This window comes from Tenrec ecaudatus, chromosome X (genome assembly GCF_050624435.1).
Source record: "Tenrec ecaudatus isolate mTenEca1 chromosome X, mTenEca1.hap1, whole genome shotgun sequence".
Classification (NCBI taxonomy): domain Eukaryota; kingdom Metazoa; phylum Chordata; class Mammalia; order Afrosoricida; family Tenrecidae; genus Tenrec; species Tenrec ecaudatus.
Window position 1 is genome coordinate 22,260,878 of NC_134548.1, and position 18,592 is coordinate 22,279,469.

General features: G+C 42.5%; 1 protein-coding gene and 1 pseudogene across 2 annotated transcripts in view; both read left to right on the plus strand.

Moving 5' to 3' along the window:
• Positions 1–18,592, plus strand: part of POLA1 (DNA polymerase alpha 1, catalytic subunit) — a 326,365-nt gene that overhangs the window by 54,182 nt on the left and 253,591 nt on the right. For both annotated transcript variants that reach the window (XM_075538739.1, XM_075538740.1), the window contains exons 25-26: positions 8,283–8,432; positions 8,801–8,923. In XM_075538739.1, coding sequence (XP_075394854.1) covers positions 8,283–8,432; positions 8,801–8,923 — 273 coding nt within the window. The remainder of the gene's footprint in view (positions 1–8,282; positions 8,433–8,800; positions 8,924–18,592) is intronic.
• Positions 3,179–3,766, plus strand: LOC142434595 (migration and invasion enhancer 1-like; annotated as a pseudogene).

Below are 18,592 nucleotides of genomic sequence, written 5' to 3' on the forward strand. Positions count from 1 at the left end.
CCCTGTGACCCCTCTGTGAGGGCATGTCCAATTGTCTACAGATGGGCTTTGGGTCTCCACTCCATTCCCACCCCAACCTCCCCATTCACATTGGGCATGATTTTGTTCTGGATCTTAGATGACCAGGTTAGTTTTAACATCTGTATGGAGATAGAGTTCACATAACATAGAATTTACCTATTTACATCCACTATCTTTTAGTAAATCCAGTATCTTTTAGTAAATTTATAGAGTGTGCAGTTACCACCACAACCGACTTTAGAACATTATTATTACCCCGAAAGGACCCCTTATCCTTTCTCCCTCACCTTACCTTCAGCGCTAGTCAACCACTCATCCACTTTCTGTCCCTAGAGATTTTGTCTGTTCTAGACATTAATGTAGGAATGCAATCACACCTGGTGTGGCCATTTGCTTCTGCCTTAATTCACTTAGCAAACTGTTTTCAGGGACTATCCAGATTGTAACATGGTTCAGTACCTCCCTCATTCCTTTTTACCCTTCAGTGATATTGCAGTATATGGGATAGAGAATCAGTCCATTGGAATTTTATTAGATGGAGAATCAGCCCATTGGAATTTTGATAGGGATTGTATTGAACCTACGAGGGAGTAGCAAAAAAACAAAACAAAACAACGGAAAGCGTAGTATGCATTTTTCCTGCTAGATGAGCATTGAACGACTCACTCTGAGTGCACCCAGTGGGGTCGCCTGAGAAGGTTCTCTTCGGCCACAGCAAATTTTTTTGTGAAAGCAGTTTCGCTCAAACCTCACTTTTTTTGGATGCTTGATTTAAAAGAACAGCATGGGGGGGGGATGCCACAGAAATCGTTGTGATGTTGAACACAGCTTACAAAGACAGCACTACGGGAAAAGCTTCCGTGTAGGAGTGGTTTCCACGGTTCAAAAAGGGTGAAATGGCGATTGATGCCAAATCTTGATCTGCATATCCGACAGCTTCCGAATGGATGAAAATGTCGACAGAATGCATGGAGCTCGGGTCAGCAAATTTTAACAGAAGATTTGGGAATGAGAAGGGTCGCTGCAAAATTTGTGCCTCGGGTTCTGACTGACCAGGAAAAATAATGTCGAGTGGAAACATGTGGTGCTTTGAAAGAACAGCTCTGAAGTGACCCAGACTTTTTTCCCAAGGTCATTACTGGTGACGGACATGGTGCTATTCTTATGACCCCAGAAGCAAACATCAATCAAGCCAATGGAATACACCATTGTCACCTCGTCCCAAAACTTGTCAAGTGAAATCAAAGATTAAGACGATGCTCATTGGTATTATTGATATGGGGGGAGAGAGATAGTACATTTGGAGTTTGTTCCATCAGGTCAGACTGTCAATCAGACTTTCTATTTAGAGGTTCTGAAAAGATTTTGTAACAATGTGAGACAAAAAGGACTGATGTGTGGCGGACTGGTTTTGCCACCACGACAATGTACCTGCTCCCACAGCCATCTCAGTGCACCAGTTTTTGCCAAAAACCTGCATGCCTCTCTTTACCTACATGCCTTGCAACTTATTATTTTCGCGAATGAAGAGGGACATGAAAGGTCAGCAATTTGGCGACCTGGAAGAGGTAAAGAAAAAAAATGAGAGAGGTGCTGTCAGCCATCCAAACAGATGAGTTTGAAAAATGTTTCCAAGAATGGAATCAGATTTGACAAATGTATTACGTGTAACGCAGAGTACTTTGAAGGTGCTAAGGTTATTTTCTAAAAAATTCTAAATATGTAGCTTTGATAAAAAAATCCCTGTTTGTTGTTGGGTAACTCCACCACCCCTGTATATATCAACTTTGGAAAATCCTGGCATTGTAACAATACTAAGTTATAAATCCTTGAATGTGGCCTTTTTATTTAGGTCCTTTTCCCTTTTAACTGTGTTTTATAGTTTTCTGTGTATGTGCCTTGTGTTTTTAAAATTGAATTCCTATTGGAATTATTTTCTAAATTTCAGTTTTGCATTGCTCATTGCTAGTATATAGAAATATAACTGATACTGATCTTGTATCTGCAAACTTGCAGACTTTATTAATTCTAATAATATAGGGATTTTAATTTTTCTTGATAGGATTTTATATAGTATAAGTGGAGGTAGTTTTACTTCCTCATTTACAATCTAGATATGGGCAGTCTCCTTGCAGATGTCCAACTTGTTCTTTGCTAGATTAATTTGCCCTCACTTTGAAACTATTGGCCCAACCCATATGCAACAAATTCTTCAACACAATCACCTTCAATTGCTATAGATACAGTTAAAATGATTGGGAAGGCTTGAGTACTTTTCTTGCTGTCGAGTTTATTCCGATACATTGCAGCCCTATAGGACAGAAGAGAACTCATTAGGATTACCCACCGTGTATACTCGAATATAAGCTGACCCGAGTATAAGCTAAGGTACCTAATTATTATCTGGGAAACCAGAAAAACTGATTGACTGGAGTCTAAGCCTAGGGTGGAAAATGCAGAAGCTATTGGTGAGTTTCAATAATCAAAACAAATGAAAAAAATTACTAAAAATTGAGACATCAGTGGGGTAATGTATTTACATATTTATTTTTAAAAACATAAATAAAAGGACAAGTCATTTAACATTAGTAAACCAGCACAGTAAGTGGAAAATAGGTTCAACAAAAACATAAGAGTACTATTCCCTGAGCTCAATCAGCAACCAAGCTAAAATGTAAAGAGTTAAAATCCTTCCAAACTGGATTCCTCATCATCATCCGTATCCCAGTGCAGAGCTTCAGCTGGTGTGAGGTCATCATACACGCTGTCCTCACTGAGATCGCCATCATCACCATCACTGCTGTCATTTTCATACAAAGCGCAGTCTTCACTGCCATCCATAGCATTATTAATACTACATTTCTGGAAGGCACGTCGCACCATGTCTTCTGGAATGTCTTCCCAGGCAACTCGAACCCACTTTGCTATTAACTCTATGTCAGGCTTCATGAGATTTCCTCCTTTTGTTAGTTGGACTTGACCAGATGACATCCATTCATGCCACTGACCTGTGTATAAGCCGAACCCTAGTTTTTCAGCCCTTTTTTTGTGCTGAAAAACTCAGCTTATACACGAGTATATCCGGTAGATTGTAAATCTTTATAGAAACAGACAGCCTGTCCCACCCGGAAGCGGCGGCCTAGAGGAGCCGGCATCGATGAGCTGGGAACCGGGGCCCATATCCTTAGCGCCCCCTCCCGGAGAGGCCGAACCAGGTAGTGGGGTTTGCATCATGGTGGAGTATTGTGAACCCTGCGGCTTTGAGGCGACCTACCTGTAGCTGGCGAGTGCCGTGAAGGAGCAGTATGCCCGGATCGAGATCGAGTCGCGCCTGGGGGGGGGGGGGGGGACAGGTGAGGCCTGCGGCAGGCCTGCTGAGTCAGCCCGCGTGCCGAACCCCAGCCTCATCACTTTCTAGCTGCTTCATAGAAACCGTGTCTGGCACCCCGTAAAATGTCTTCCGGAGTATAGCCCCCTTCCGCGGCAGGGTCACAGATGAGGCCCGTATAGGGGGAACCCCGTGAGACTGCGGAGCAGGGGTGCGCACTGGGTGATGATGCCCAGTTTAAAGGAGGGACACAGGGGCCTTTGAGATCGAAATCAACGGGCAGCTGTTTTCCAAGCTAGAGAATGGGGGCTTCCCATATGAGAAAGACCTCATTGAAGCCATCGGAAGAGCCAGTAATGGGGAGCCCCTAGAGAAGATCACCAGCAGCCGTCCTCCCTGTGCCATCCTGTGACTGTGTGTCCTGGCTCGCTGCCATGCTGAGGTCCAAGACTTGGGTCTCCACTTTGATCCTGATGGTGGCCGCCCCTTGCCTCTTCCCTTCCTGAGCTCCTAAAAGACCCCGTGACTCGGAGGTACAAGAGGGTACTGGGAGCTTCTCTGGCCTTGGGGATGGGAGAGAGACTCTGCTCACGGAAGTCTCCTTGGCCCCTCTTTCCCTGATCGGTGCCCACACAAGCCCCTTTCCCTCCCCAGTTGCTACTGTGGGTCTATTGTTTTTTTCTCCTCCAGCCCGGGCAGTGTCAGCCATTGGCAATAAACTGGCACTACAGACCAAAAAAAAAAAAAAAGAAAAGAAACAGCCTATTCTGTTCCCAAGAAATGGCTAGTGGATTTGAACCCCGGACCTTGTAGTTACCAGTCTAACACTTACCTCTCTTGACTTGAAGTAGAGTTAAATCAGATCTGTGTGCCCCTGTTCTGACTCCTCTAAAAATTCCTTAATGACATACTTAGGAACAGATCAGGCTTGTAACCTGGCACTTCCTGTATCTTTTATTTTTCTTGCTTAATTGCCTTTGCTAAAATCGCCAGGACACTGTTGAATGACTGTACCGAGAGCACTGTTATTGTTCTATTCTCTATTTCCACTCTTTTTTTTTCCTCCTGTGGTTTACGTTGCTCATTTTTAAGTTTCCTGAACTAGAAGGTTAGGTTATTGATGTGATGATGTGTGAGCTTATTTATTTATTTAAATAAACACATGTGCGGGAATAAATTTCCCTTCAAGCACAGCATTAGTTTCTTCCTGTGATTTCTGATATGTCCCTTTTACAGTCAGACCCCACCCCTCCAGCAACCCTTTGTCTGACTTCTGTTGTCATAGTTAAGTTCCACCTGTTAAAAACTTAGTACAGATCAGTAGTTCTCAACCTTCCTAGTGCTGTGACCCTCATGTTGTGGTGACCCCCCCCAACCATAACATTATTTTCATTGTTACTTCATAACTCATTTTGCTACTGTGATGAATCGGGTGACCCCTGTGAAAGGGTCGTTTGACCCCCAAAGGGGTTGTGACCCACAGGTTGAGAACCGCTGCTGTAGGTGGAGTTATATAGTATGTATTCCTTTGTGTCTGTTTTTCTTTTTCTCCAATTGTTACGTCACTGGTAGTTTTTTCCCTGTTCATCCTGAGGTTAGCATAGCACATGTTTATTCTTCTCCTAAGATGAATGTGGGGGCTGTCTTCAAGTTTCGGCTTCATTACTACAGCTGTTGTAAGCCTTCTTATGAAAAATCTTTTTAGGGCTCTGTGTGTTCGTTTTTCTTGGAGGGAAAGACCTGGGGAATGGATTTGCTGGTGTGCATGGAAAGTGCATTTATAACTTGAATCAAACGGATCAAATAATTTTTCAAACTCACTGCACCATTTTACACTGCCAGTGGCCATGTATGGAAGTTCAAGTTGCTTTTCATCTTTTCCAATACTTGGTGTGGTCAACCTTTTTTGTTGGAGTGATGAAAACATTTCTTAATGATTTGACTCGCTCAATAAACTTTAAAAAGAAGCTTTTTTTGAATCTAACTGATGCTTTCTTCAGTCAAGAGTTAATGCATAGAATTTAATGACTTAATCGATGACTTCATAAGTAAAGCTTAAACAGTTGATGATCAGTAGGGAATTTGATTAAAGTTGGTTCTCTCACAATAGAAGACAGTTTTAAGATAACTAATTCTTTTTACAAGTGCCAGAAGATATCTCACTATCCTCTAGCTCCTCAATTTACATGTCCTTATGATGTAGGAGCCCTGGTGGCAGAGTGGGTTATGTGTTAGGCACTTAACTACAAAGACAGCAGTTAGAATCTACCAGCTGCTCGTTGGTAGAAAGATGCAGCTTTTTAATCCCATAAAGAGTTACAGTCTTGGAGACCCACAGGGACAGTTCTTCCTTGCCCTGTAGGGTCAAGATGAGTCAGAATCGACTAGATGGCAGTGAGTTTTTGTTGTTGTTTTCAGTTCCACACAAGGAGCCCTGGTGGTACAGTAGGTTAAGGGTTGGGCTGCTAACCAAAAAACCAGCCATTCAGATCCACCAGCAGCTCCATGGGGAAAAGCTGTGGCAATCTGTTTCTATAAAGATTTACAGCCTCAGAAACACAGAGACAGTTCTACTCTATTCTCCTGAGTTTCTATGAGTTGGAATAGGACCAACGGCAATGGATTTGGCTTGAACTTCGGTTTTCAGTTATGGCCACATGCTTGGAAGCCCTCGTTCACTCCTAATTCCAGAAGAGTGAAGGTGGTAGGCTTGTTTAGGTAGGTGAGCACTCCTGCTCCCATCAACTGTGGCCACAGAAGTGGGTCCCCGAGGAGTTCAAACATGGCTGCTAAGGGGTTTTTCTGTGTGACAAGAGATTATGACAAGAGTTGATTAACACTGTTCTTGTATCAGACTTTTGATAGTGATTGTTATTTAACCTCCCCACTCTGCGCCCCACTTTGAGTTTTCCCATTTGGATACTGTATAAACAATAGAATCATCTTTGAGGTCATTGAAGAAATACTATACCCTTTTTGACTTAGTTTCTGTAAATAACTGAAATGTGTTCCAAGAGCTCTTCAATAGACTTGTTCTCATCATCTGCTGTATTCTTAAACCATAGGTCTTTATTACTATTAGAAGATTATTCATTTGACGCTATTGATCTTCATCCAATCAGATACAGGCATCCCTTGCTATCAAAAAGTAGACTTTGCCTATGAAACCTTTTGCAAGCCAAAATCGCATAAAACAAAGAAGTAGCTACCATGAATCTATATGGGAAACAGGCGCTCTGCTGGTGGAAAAGGTTAAGCATTGGGCTGCTAACCACTAAGTCAGCAGTTCAAACCCACCCGCCCATTCTGTGGGAGAAAGGTGAGGCTTTTTTCTCCTGTAAAGATTTATGACTTCAGAAACCCACAGGGGCAGTTGTTCAGTGTCTTATATGGTCAACTCAGTGGCAACTCACTGGCAGTGAGTGAGAAATGGGGATATTTTTGAGCATTCTCAGGCTCAAAAAATAACTTGCTAAATCCCCAGTAATAGGTAAAATCTGAAGTAGCACTAACATATAGTGTTCATAGACACAGTTCAAAGCCATGGCAGCCTGATCTTGTGATGCGGAGTGTAGTTCCCAGGGCGGGAGCTTGGCAACGCCATGGTCGCTGCTCAGAGTACACACACACTCGCTCCTCATTAACTCTTGCTGCAAAACAAACATTGAACACCTGTTTGGCTTTTTATGCCTTTTTTTTTTGGTAAAAGCAAAAATACTCTTCCAATTTCTTTCAGCTAGCGAAAACAATGTGTAATGTAGAAGGCTTTCGTAAAAGTGGCATGGTGTTAAGCAAACGTAGGAAAAGCAGGGTATACCTATATTTTGTAAAGGCAGGCTTAGCAAATGACATTGGCTTGACAGGCAAAGGTTCACTTTTAATTCTGAGCCTTTGAACGGGCAAATGTGCCTGGCTGTTCTTTGAAGCCTGTTAATAGAATTAATGGAGGCGTTAGAAAAATCCTCTAATGCTTTCTCTGCTTTTGCCTGGTGTACATTTTAATGTAAGAGACTGCTGGCTGCTTTTCTGAAATATTGCTATTCTTCTACTGATTGCAAAGCAATTTATAGATAAAAGGTACTACATAAATGCTAAGATATGTATATATATATATACATATATATATATATATATATCTTAATTTTAAAATGGTGTGACCTATTTAAACATGTGCTCCAACTACCTAAAGGCAATTTGCTGATTTGGTATTCTGTTTTTTAATTTTTAAAATTTTTAGTCTAAAACATTTCCAGTAATTGCTGTGATTCTGCCTAGTTTTAGAATTCTATGGAATTTTGTTTGGCAGTGCAAGTGATTTAAAGTAGGAGCTTAGCAGTTTGGTTTCTCTTTAAGTCCTAGGGGTTTTCTCTTTGTGTTTTTATTTTTAAAATGATCTCAAGCGTGTTGCTCCCCAATCTTGTTGGTGAGAGTGTCGTGTGAAAACGCATCCCTTTGAACAGCATTGAAGTTTATGAATAACTACAGGGATGAGAGATGTTGACATGGATGAGGCCGACAGACTCAAAAGAGAAGGGGACAGTGTTGACTTTTCTACAATTCACTCAACTCCTTGTATACCACTTATGCAGCAGGGGCCTTTATTTTTATTTAAAAAATAGCTTTTGGAAAGGAGTGATGGTGACATAGTGGTTAAGCACTAGGCTGCTAACCCAAAGGTCAGTGGTTCGAACCTACAAGTGGCTCCCCAGGAGAAAAGACCTAGCTTCTGCTCCCATTACGACCACAGGCTAGGTAACTTGATGAAGGTAGTTCTTCTTTGTGCTATTGAATCACTGTGAGGCAGAATCAACTCAGTGATACCCAACCACAGCAGGAGCTGTTCAAGGTATGACCGTGATAAAGGTGCCCACTGAGCATTAGTTTAGAAATTTAGTTAGCAAAAATTTGATTTGCCTCTTTGTATGTTCTTCAGGATGGTGAACAAGAACAGATCCCTGAGTTGCCTGATGCCAACTTAGAAATGGGCATTTTGCCCCGAGAGATCCGGAAACTGGTAGAACGGCGCAAACAAGTCAAACAACTAATGAAACTTCAAGATTTAAACCCAGACCTTGCTCTTCAGGTACATCTTTTCCTTAAGAGAAATCAGAGTGGCCGTCTGAGTTTTTAGGATTGCATTATTTGATGCTGTGGGAAAATCAATGCATGCATCAAGTTAGAGTTTGGGTAGGTCACCATTAAAGAACAGCAGGATGCCTTCGAGCAAAAGGCAGCTGTGTCTGCACAGCTGTATCTGAGCAAGAGCCCACTGAATCCTGGGAGCTTTGGAGACTGTTTACTTGCTATCCTGGATCTGCGGAGGTGGCTGGAGTGTGTTAGGAATTCTTTCTTTAAGGGTCGTTGAGGGTTTCTCCCTCTCATTCAAAATCTAGCAAGACTATACTGTCTGCAACTATTGTTGTTGTTCTTTTGTCCTTGTACAACCTGCAGTATGACATTCGACAGAAGGCTCTGAAGCTCACGGCGAACAGCATGTACGGCTGCCTGGGATTTTCCTACAGCAGATTCTACGCCAAACCATTGGCTGCTTTGGTGACATACAAAGGAAGGGAGGTAAATGTCCTAACAGTCACAGCTTTGAAAACAAGAATGCCGTTGATCCTTTGGATCTGTGGGTCAACCAACCGTGGATCGAACATATTCTGGGGAGAGGGGCGGCAATTAAATAACCAGGCATCGCTGAAAGGCTAAGTATACTAGAAGAGGCACAAAAGCTATCTGCAAATGCTATGCCATTTTATATAAGGGACTGAAACCTCCACAGATTTTGCTATCCACATGGTTCTGGAACCAAACTCCTACAGATACTGAGGGACAGCTGCGCTTCAGACTATTTTTGTGATAGTGTGAGAGAGCCATGTTGGTCTACAGCTTCACTTATCCCTCTGTTGGAATACGTTTGTGACTAGTAGGCATTTAACTCATCAGTCATTCATTCACTGTATGTACATGTTTATTCAGCACCTATTATATGCCCGGCATTGTTCTGGGCACTGGGGATATACTGTCCAGCTAAGTATAAGAGGGTGCTGATTATCATGGGGTGCCCTGTTGGCACAGTGGGGTAAGCATTGGGTGGTTAACTCCAGGGTTAATGGTTAAAACCACCAGCAGCTTCGAGAGAGAAAAATGAGGTAGTCTGCTCCCATAAAGATTGACTGCCTCAGAAACCTTAGAGAGCAGTTCTACTCTGTCTTACTGTGTTGCTGAGTCACAGTCAACGATAGCAGCGAGGTTGTTTTTTTGGGGGGTTAGGAGACTTACTTTCTGTGTGGGGGCTGAGTATTGGTTAAGCAGCCTTTAAATAAGATGTAAATGAAACGAACTAAGAGAGTGTGATAGTAGTAATGCTCAGTGGATAATTGAAAACCGGGTGGTGGGCTTCGGTATGTTTCCGTGGTTCATCTAAATGATTGGACAGGGAAGGCTTCTCCGAGGAAATGAGACGAGTGATGCACAGGAATCAGTTATGTGACGCACTGGAGGAAGGTCAGTGTAGTCAGGCAGTTCAGCAGTGAGAAGCCAGGGAAGGGGCTAAATCATGAAGAGCGGGGCATTCGCTGCTTCTGTGTAGAATGAGTTGAAGGGGGGCAGGAATTGACTGGTTAGCCAGTTAGGAGACCTAGGGTAGTTCAGAGCTGAGGTGTTGAACTGTGCTGCCTCAGGCTGGTGGTTATTAGTGTACGTGGTTCTTGTAAAGATATACAGGCTTCTCTGATGGTTTGGAGAGTGAAGGAAAGGAAGAAATCACGGTGGGGGCTTCTGCTTTTGTCATACAGCTGGTTAGCTGGTGGGAGCACTAACTGCAGTGCAAATTGGCTTGAAGAATTAAGAGCTATGTCTTGGATGTGTTAACTTTGAGATAAGTAATTGATTTTCAAGGTGCCATTATTAAGTAGGCAGTTAACCCACCTGCTGCCATTGAGTTGGTTTTGACTCAGAGTGACCCTATAGAGCAGTGGTTCTCAACCTTCCTGATGCCCTAACCCTTTAATACAGTTTCTCATGTTGTAGTAACCCCCCACAACCATGAAATTATTTTTGTTGCGACATCATAACTCATGTTGCTACTGTTATGAATCCGGTGACCCCTGTGAAAAGGGGTTGCTACCCACAGGTTGAGAACCACTCTATAGAGGGCTTCTGAGACTATAAATCTTGACTGGAGTAGACAGCCTCATCTTTCTCCCAAGGAGTGACTTGTGGGTATGAAATGCCCACCTTGTGATTAGCAGCACAACGCCTAGCCCATAACACCACCGGGGACCCGAGAGTAGGCAGTTAGATGTGTACGCCCAGGATTCTAAGAATGTCAGGCCTGAAGTTACACATTTCAGGTATTGTTACGTTAGAAACAGTACTGGCTTCATTTGCTTTAGTATTATGTGTCTGTGTTTTACATAATTTATAAAAACCAGTTATGTTAAATACTGAATTCTGTTGAATACCAGTGAACTATTGTTTCTGTCAGTGGATTCACTACTACTCCATCTTAAAGAAGGTGGTGGTCCTCGGCTTAGTACTCAAGAGCAGGGGTACCCTAGTTTTCTAGGGTCTCTGGGTCAAATTGTGCCTGGCCATCTGTTTTTATAAATTGAGTTTTATTGGAATAGAGCCACCTTCATTTTTTGTATATATTGTCTGTGGTTGCTTTTACACGAGAACGGAAACATCGAGTCGTCAGGATGGAGATGTGTGTGACCTTCAAAACTAAAATATGTACCATCCTGCTCTTTTCAGGGGACAGTTGGCTTCTGAGTTACAGTATTGCTGTCCAGTGGGATTCTGTGCAATAGGGAAAATGGTCTGTCGGCCAGCCCATAAAGTCACCTCAAGCCATATGGAGCTATGGAGCATTTTGTATACAGGGAGTGCAGTTGAGGAATTGAAGGTTTTTTTGTTTTTTTAAATCTTTCTATTGGGGGCTCATACAACTGTTATCACAATCCATCCATCCATTGTGAAGCATTTGTACTTTTGTTGCCATCATCATTCTCAAAACATTTTCTTTCTACTTGAGCCCTTGATATCAGCTCCTCATTTCTCCCCCTACCTCCCCGCCCCCCTCACGAACCCTTCATAATTTGTAAATTATTTTGTCATATCTTACACTGTCCAATTGTCTCCCTTCATGCACTTTTCTGTTGCCTGTCCCCCTAGGGAGGCGGTCACATGTAGATCCTTGTAATTGGTTCCCCCTTTCCATCCCACCTTCCCTCCACACCCTCCCCCCGTCCCCGGTATTGCCACTCTCAGCACTGGTCCTGAAGAGATCATCCATCCTGGATTCCCTGAGTTTCCAGTTCCTATCTGTACCAGTGTCCATCCTCTGGTCCAGTTGGATTTGTAAGGTAGTATTGGGATCATGATAGTGGCAGGGGAGAAAGCATTAAATAATTAAGAGGAAAGTTATATGTTTCATCAGTGCTATACTGTATCCTGACTGGCTCCTCTCCTCCCTGCGACCCTTCTGTAAGGGGATGTCCAGTTGCCTACAGATGGGCTTTGGGTCTCCATTCCGCACTCCCCCTCATTCACAATGATAAGATTTTTTGTTCTGATGATGCCTGCTCCCTTTAACAGCTAGTGATCACACAGGCTGGTGTGCTTCTTCCATGTGGGCTTTGTTGCTTCTGAGCTAGATGACCACTTGTTTACCTTCAAGCCTTTAAGACCCCAGACGCTATATCTTTTGATAGCCAGGAACCATCAGCTTTCTTCAACACAGGAATTGAGGTTTTTAATGTTATTTCATTATTTTGAATTCAGGTAAACGATGGAGCTTTCTACTTACGTAAGGAGTTAACAGTCTCAGAAACTCACGGGAGCAGTTCACTCTGTCCTATGGGGTCACTATGAGTTGGCAATGACTCACTGGCAGTGAGTTTTTTAAAATTATGAATGCATATTTCAATAGACACGTGCGGCTAGTGGCTGCTGCCGCACAGTGTAGCTCGAGTTGGCACAACATGAGTGTCAGGATGCTCAGTCACTCCTCTTGGCAGCTGTACTCCACAGACTTGGTCTGTGACATGCTAGAGCTTTCAAATGCAGTATTTTGTTGCAACCCCACAACCATCCTGTGGGGTAAAGACCATAACACCCCGCTTTAAAGTTAAAACTCAGGTGAAGTGTAGCAAGCGGCTGTTTTTAATGCGAATCTGCATCATCTTGATGAGCTTTTTGTTGTTTGGAAAACTATGTAAGCATGGCCTGCCCCGTTTCCAGATGTCTTTCTCAGCAGTGCTTCCGCTTTGAACGTAGTCCATAGCTTCTTCCCAGACGATATTTTTCACGACTCATGCCAAAACATAGGCCTTTTAATATGAGACGTTATGGGTGTTTTTTATGGGTTAAAGTGAGGGAAGGATGTTTCCATTTCTTGGGCAAAGTTTTCATCAAAAATATTTAAAATTTATTTCCGTATGTGTATCCAGTGGCTTCTGATAGAATACCATCTTATTTTTGTATTAGGAAATGCACTCAGTATGCCCCAACTGGGTGATAATACGTGGGTTGACTATTGAGATTGGATCAAGGTTACTCTTAAGTTTCTCACGCGAGGCAATAGTTGACAATTTACTCCCTTGGAGAGTGCCTCTTGCTGTTGGGAAATCCCTGTTGTTACATTTTCTGCCTGGGCTCAGAAATCCACGAGCTTAAAAGGGCACTGTTGATAATGATAAGCCCAAAATTTGTCCCATGAGCTCCCCCACTCCCCTAATCCATTATATTTTAAGGGTAATCATTTCTTTTAGCTGGATTTTTAATAGGGAGTTTAAACTCAGTTTCTCTTTTTCTGTTGGATAAAATATAACAATAGCATTTTTAATAACAATAACATTTTTAATAAATGAAAGCCAGGAGTAAGCCCTTGCTCTCCCAAAGCATTGCTCCTCCCCACTGGAAAGCCAAGGATTTCAGACAAACCTAGAAATAACAGCATGCGATCTGGCTTCTTGGCTTCGATGTTTCCCTTTGCTCTTGCTGGAAATAAATACCAATGAAAACATCTGTGGAAAGTGGGCCTTGAAAGATTGTGAGGTTAATGAGCAACACTAATTACACAGTTGTCTTCTGGAACTTGTGGTAGAAGGCGATCCAAAGTCACCAACAGAAATTAGATCCTCAATGAAAAACGATTGTGAGACGGATGGCGATGATTATTTGGGTTTGTCGGTGTTTGTCATACCAAATACCAAACATTTGTGATTTCAAGTGTCTCTTGATGCTGAAAGGAGGGACGAGGAGCCAGGTGGAAATGGAGAGGCAGTTTGCTGAGCTTTGGGAATCCCTTTGTACCCCGTGAAACTGTTGTTTTTTTGTCATAAGGTAGAATGCCCAACATAATTCTGTATTATGTTTGTTTTGATGGTCTTTTCATGGTAAATTAAGGCTCAAATGGAAATGAATAAGTAAGAAACCCAGTAGCGTGTGGTGGCAAACGATTTAGAAACCAGTTACATATGACTCCATTAATAGTGTCTGGGGAGGTTTTGAAGCCCCTTGGCCCCTGCTTTTTTTGCATATGCTCGATCAAATCGGAATGATGCAGGCCCGGCTCTGACGACCCATTGGTTTCTGTAATCAAATGTATTATGACTGAAAGTCCTCCGAGTTAATTACTAATTGTCCCTTTAAAAACAGGTTTACAGTAATAATACTAAAAGTTGTGTCAAATGGGCATCAATATTATATTTTCCCAGGTGTGTTCCTTCCCACTTTAAACTCTTGAGGGATTTTTAATTGCGTGGCAATAAAGAAATTGGTTACTGGTTAAGCAGGGGCCTCGCGCAGTGGGTGAAGTAGTTAAAACTGATGTCAATGCTTTCAGAGACGAAATGTCAAAACTTCAGGTATAGATACTCAAAAGTGAATCTGTCCAAACACCACCCGTGTTTGTATGTGCTCTCAATGCGTGTGTACAGCAGTACCAGAAAAAGGATTCGAGCAAGCTTGCAGCTCTGAGTGGCCTTTCGAGAGCAGATTTGTAAGCCGTGAAGGAAACATTGTCAGTTGTTGATTGACTTGTGTGGTAATTGAAGTGATTGTTCACTAGATGGCGATATATGCCCTGCGATCATTAATCAATTAAGGGTTTTATTCAGTCAACAATAATGAAGGCCATTCACCGACTTAAAGCTGTCGAAATTCTACTCTCACTAATTTTGGAACTATTAAAGAAAGGCTAAAACTGGCTTACAGGGTTGTAATAGTCTAATTTCTTAACTGTTTAATGATGATTTTCAAATCATAACTGCTATTGGTGTAGAAAAATCATTTAATGCATTATAGCAAGCGTGACTTTTATGTCAAATAGCCAAGTTCATGTCTACGGCCATGCTGCCAGAAAAGATGGCTCCCTCGGCCACAGTATCTGAGCGGCTACCCGAAAGTGCACTGGAAATTATTTTGCTTATTATTTTATGAATTTGCTTTTTCTACGGAGGTGTTTCAAAGTTGTCCTAAGACTTTTCAGTGTGCTCATTGCCCAATTCTTAGTGTAATGGCACTCTCGGTCCTCGTGGAATAAGCTGGGCTTAGTGACATCAGTGCTCTTTTGTCTCTATAGTCTGTCTGCCTTTGAAACTGATTCTTGGTCAGGAATTCTCATTGTAGTTCCAAGTTCACGTTCTGTGCTAATACTTGGCAGCCCGTGTGTTCTGACTTTTACATTGTGTTGGCTGAAACGAGTGCTTGCCAGCCTGGTTTGCCCACCAGTGGTAGATTGCCTGGCTTTCATTTGTCGTAGAGCTGAAATCTGTGCACTTAGTAGAGGTTACGGTTAAGTAGAGGTAGCCATCTTTCTGATATTCTCTGCTTTCAGTCAAGCTCTGCCCGACAGCAGTGAGACCTCTCATTCCATGTCCTCACTGAATTTCTAGCAGTTGTCTGCTGTTACATGGCTGGAACCATATTTGAATTCAGCAATATACTGCTTGTGTGTGATCCTAATGATTTTGTTCAATCATTTTTGTATTCTCTTGGCTCATCTTCCTTTGGTAGGTCTTCTAGCCGAGGTCTTTAGAATTTCTCAGCAAAGATGAGTGAGTGCTTCCAGCACTGCATCTGTTTGTTGAAACAGCTCGATTGGTAGTCTGTCAATCCCTGGAGCCTCATTTTTCTCCAGTGCCTTCAGTGTCTCTTGGGTTTTCTTTAGTATTTCTGTTTTGTGATCTATCACCTGGAATGCTTGAATGATGATTGATGGTCAGTCCTTTTTGGAAAAGTGACGCCGTGCATTCCTTCTGTCTTTTGCATCATTTGCTATTTTGCCCACAGAATCCTTAAATAGTACAACTTAGGTTGTAATATTTTCTTCAACTTTTAGCTTGACTAATGCCAAATGTGGGCCTCCTTTTTAGTTTTCTAACTCTAGGTCTTTGTCCATTTCATTATATTATTTGGTCTTCTGTTCAGGTCTTTTACTTCATTGTTTATTTCACATTAGGTACTGTACATTCAAGGCCTTGCTTTAGGCTGTGTTTTAACATGAATTTTAGTCTTTCAGTTCCTTTTTATTGACCTAGTTTTGCTTTTTCATATATGTTATCCTTAATGGCATCCCACACCGCCCTGATCTCCAGTCGTTAGCATAATATTAATAGCAGTCACATGACTGGTGGAACATATAGTATCCACTTATATTTTCCACCCTTGGGATTTAGTAGGGAGCAGCTAGCCCACTTGTTAGCATATGTGTCATTTGGTGGGGACTTGTGTACTGGTGCATCTGAAGAAAAAGTCTTCATCCCTCAGAAACCCGACAGGAAATGTATTCCACTAAATATATCAAAATTACTTTTACCTTTAAAAACATCCTTCATTTCATTCAACCACTCTCACCACTGGTTGAGAAAGGGGAAATTGATCACAAGGATCAAAATATAACCCCCTCCTTGGGGGACAAACAACAGAAAAGTGGGTGAAGGGTGACAGAAGACGATCTAAGATATGAAAATAATAATCTATCAAGGGTTCATGAGGGAGAACGGGTGGGGTAGGGAAGGGGAAAACGAGCTGATATTAAGGGCCCAAGTAGAAATAAAATTCTTTAAAAATGATGATGGACGCATGTGTACAAATGTGCTTGACACAATGGATGATAGTGTGGATTGTGATAAGAGATGTAAAAGTATTTAATTAAAAAAAGATTTATAGCCCAAGAAATGCGATGGGGAAGCTGTACTCAGTCCTATCGGATGGCTATGCATTGGAATCAACTCAGTGGCAATGGATCTAATTGTTTAGAAGTTATGGATCTAATGTCTCTTTACTTCCTTTTGGAGTCATTGAATTTGCTGCTCTGTCCTGGGCTTGGCAAATTTCATGAGCTAACTCCTGCCTACTACGTATTTTGGTAAGTAAAGTTTGGTTGGAGCACAGCCAAATTCATTTACTTGTAACTGTATTCATGCTACAAAAGCATATTTGAGATGGTGTCCAGTGTTTGACTTGAGAAGCCTAAAATATTTACTCTCTGGCTCTTTACAGTGTATCTTAAAGTTCTCAGTCACTGCTGCCTGGTTGATTCCAACTCATAGCAACTGTACTAAGATGTAGTAGGACTGCTCCACAGGGTTCCAAGACTGTAAATCTGTACAGGAGCAGACAGCCTCATCTTTCTCCCTGGAGTAGTTGGCGGACTTCCACCGCCAATCGCAATGTTGGTAGCCCAATGCGTAAGCCCCAGCATGACATGACTTCTTGTCTAAAAGCCTATTATGTATAATGTAGTCATTCTGGTAGCCTGCCTGCCATGTGAAAATGAGAAATTATTCTAAAGGTGGTGGGACAGGAAACAATCTTGTAGGGAAATAAAAACGATGGGCTTTGAAATTGAGCATGTTCCTAGATTGGAATGTCATCTCCCTCTAGTAGCGTGAAGGTCTGTGCAGCATTTGGAAGAGGGTCTATACCTTCGAAGAGAATGATACCTGGGACCCTCAGGCGACAAAGGCCAGGAGCTGCTTTTTCTTTTACTTCAACTCTGCCATCTTCATTTTTAAAAATCATTTCATTGGGGGCTTGTACAACTCTTAATCACAATCCATACACCCATCCATTGTGCCAAGCACATTTGTACATTGGTTGCCATCATCATTCTGAAAACATTTTCTTTCTACTTGAACTCTTGGTATCACCTCCTCATTTTTTCCTCTCTCTCCCCTCCCCTCCCTCACTAACCCTGGATACTTTATAATTTTTTTTCAGGTCTTGCACTGTCTGATGTCTCCCTTCACCCACTTTCCTCTTGTCTGTCTCCCAGGGAGGGAGTTATATGTTCATCACTGGGTGACTGGTTCCCCTTTCTCTCCCACCTTCTCCTTACCTTCCTGGTATCTCTACTCTCATTATTGGTCTGAGGGGTTTATCAGTCCTGGATTCCCTGTGTTTCAAACTCTGATCTGTACCAGTGTACATCCTCTGGTCTGGCTGGATTTATAAGGTAGAATCGGGATCATGATAGTGGGGGGAGGGGCGGAAGCATTAAAGAACTAGAGGAAAGTTTTATATTTCATCGGTGCTATACTGTACCCTGACTGGCTCATCTCCTCCCCATGACCCTTCTGTAAGAGGATGTCCAGTTGCCTACAGATGGGCTTTGGGTTTCCACTCTGCACTTGCCCTCATTCACAATGATTTGATTTTTTGTTCTTTGATGCCTGATACCTGATCCTATCGACACCACGTGACCACACAGGCTGGTGTGCTTCTTCCAGGTGGACTCTGTTGCTTCTCAGCTAGGTGGCCACTTGTTTATCTTCAAGCCTTTAAGACCCCAGGCGCTATATCTTTTGATAGCTGGGCACCATGAGCTTTCTTCACCACATTTGCTTATGTACCTGCTTTGTCTTCAGCGATCATGTCGGAAAGGTGAGCATCATGGAATGCCAGTTTAATAGATCTATTTCCCTGTGTACATGCCTGTATTGCCTGTATTTAGACCTCTATAAATTTCCTTTGCCTCCCAGTTCCTTCCTTTATTTCCTTTTGCTTTCCTCTTGTCCCACTATCATGTTTGGCCTTCATTTGGGTTTCAGTAATTCCTCTTGGTAAAATTGCCCTTGATCAAGCCCTCTCGGGCCCCCCAGCCCTCCTCACCATCGATTTTGGATCACTTGTTCTCTGTCCCTGTGGTTGTTAACACCCACTTCCTTTCCCCGGCCTCCCCCTCTCCCATGTCCCCCCCGGAACTGTCGGTCCTGTTGTTTTCTCCTC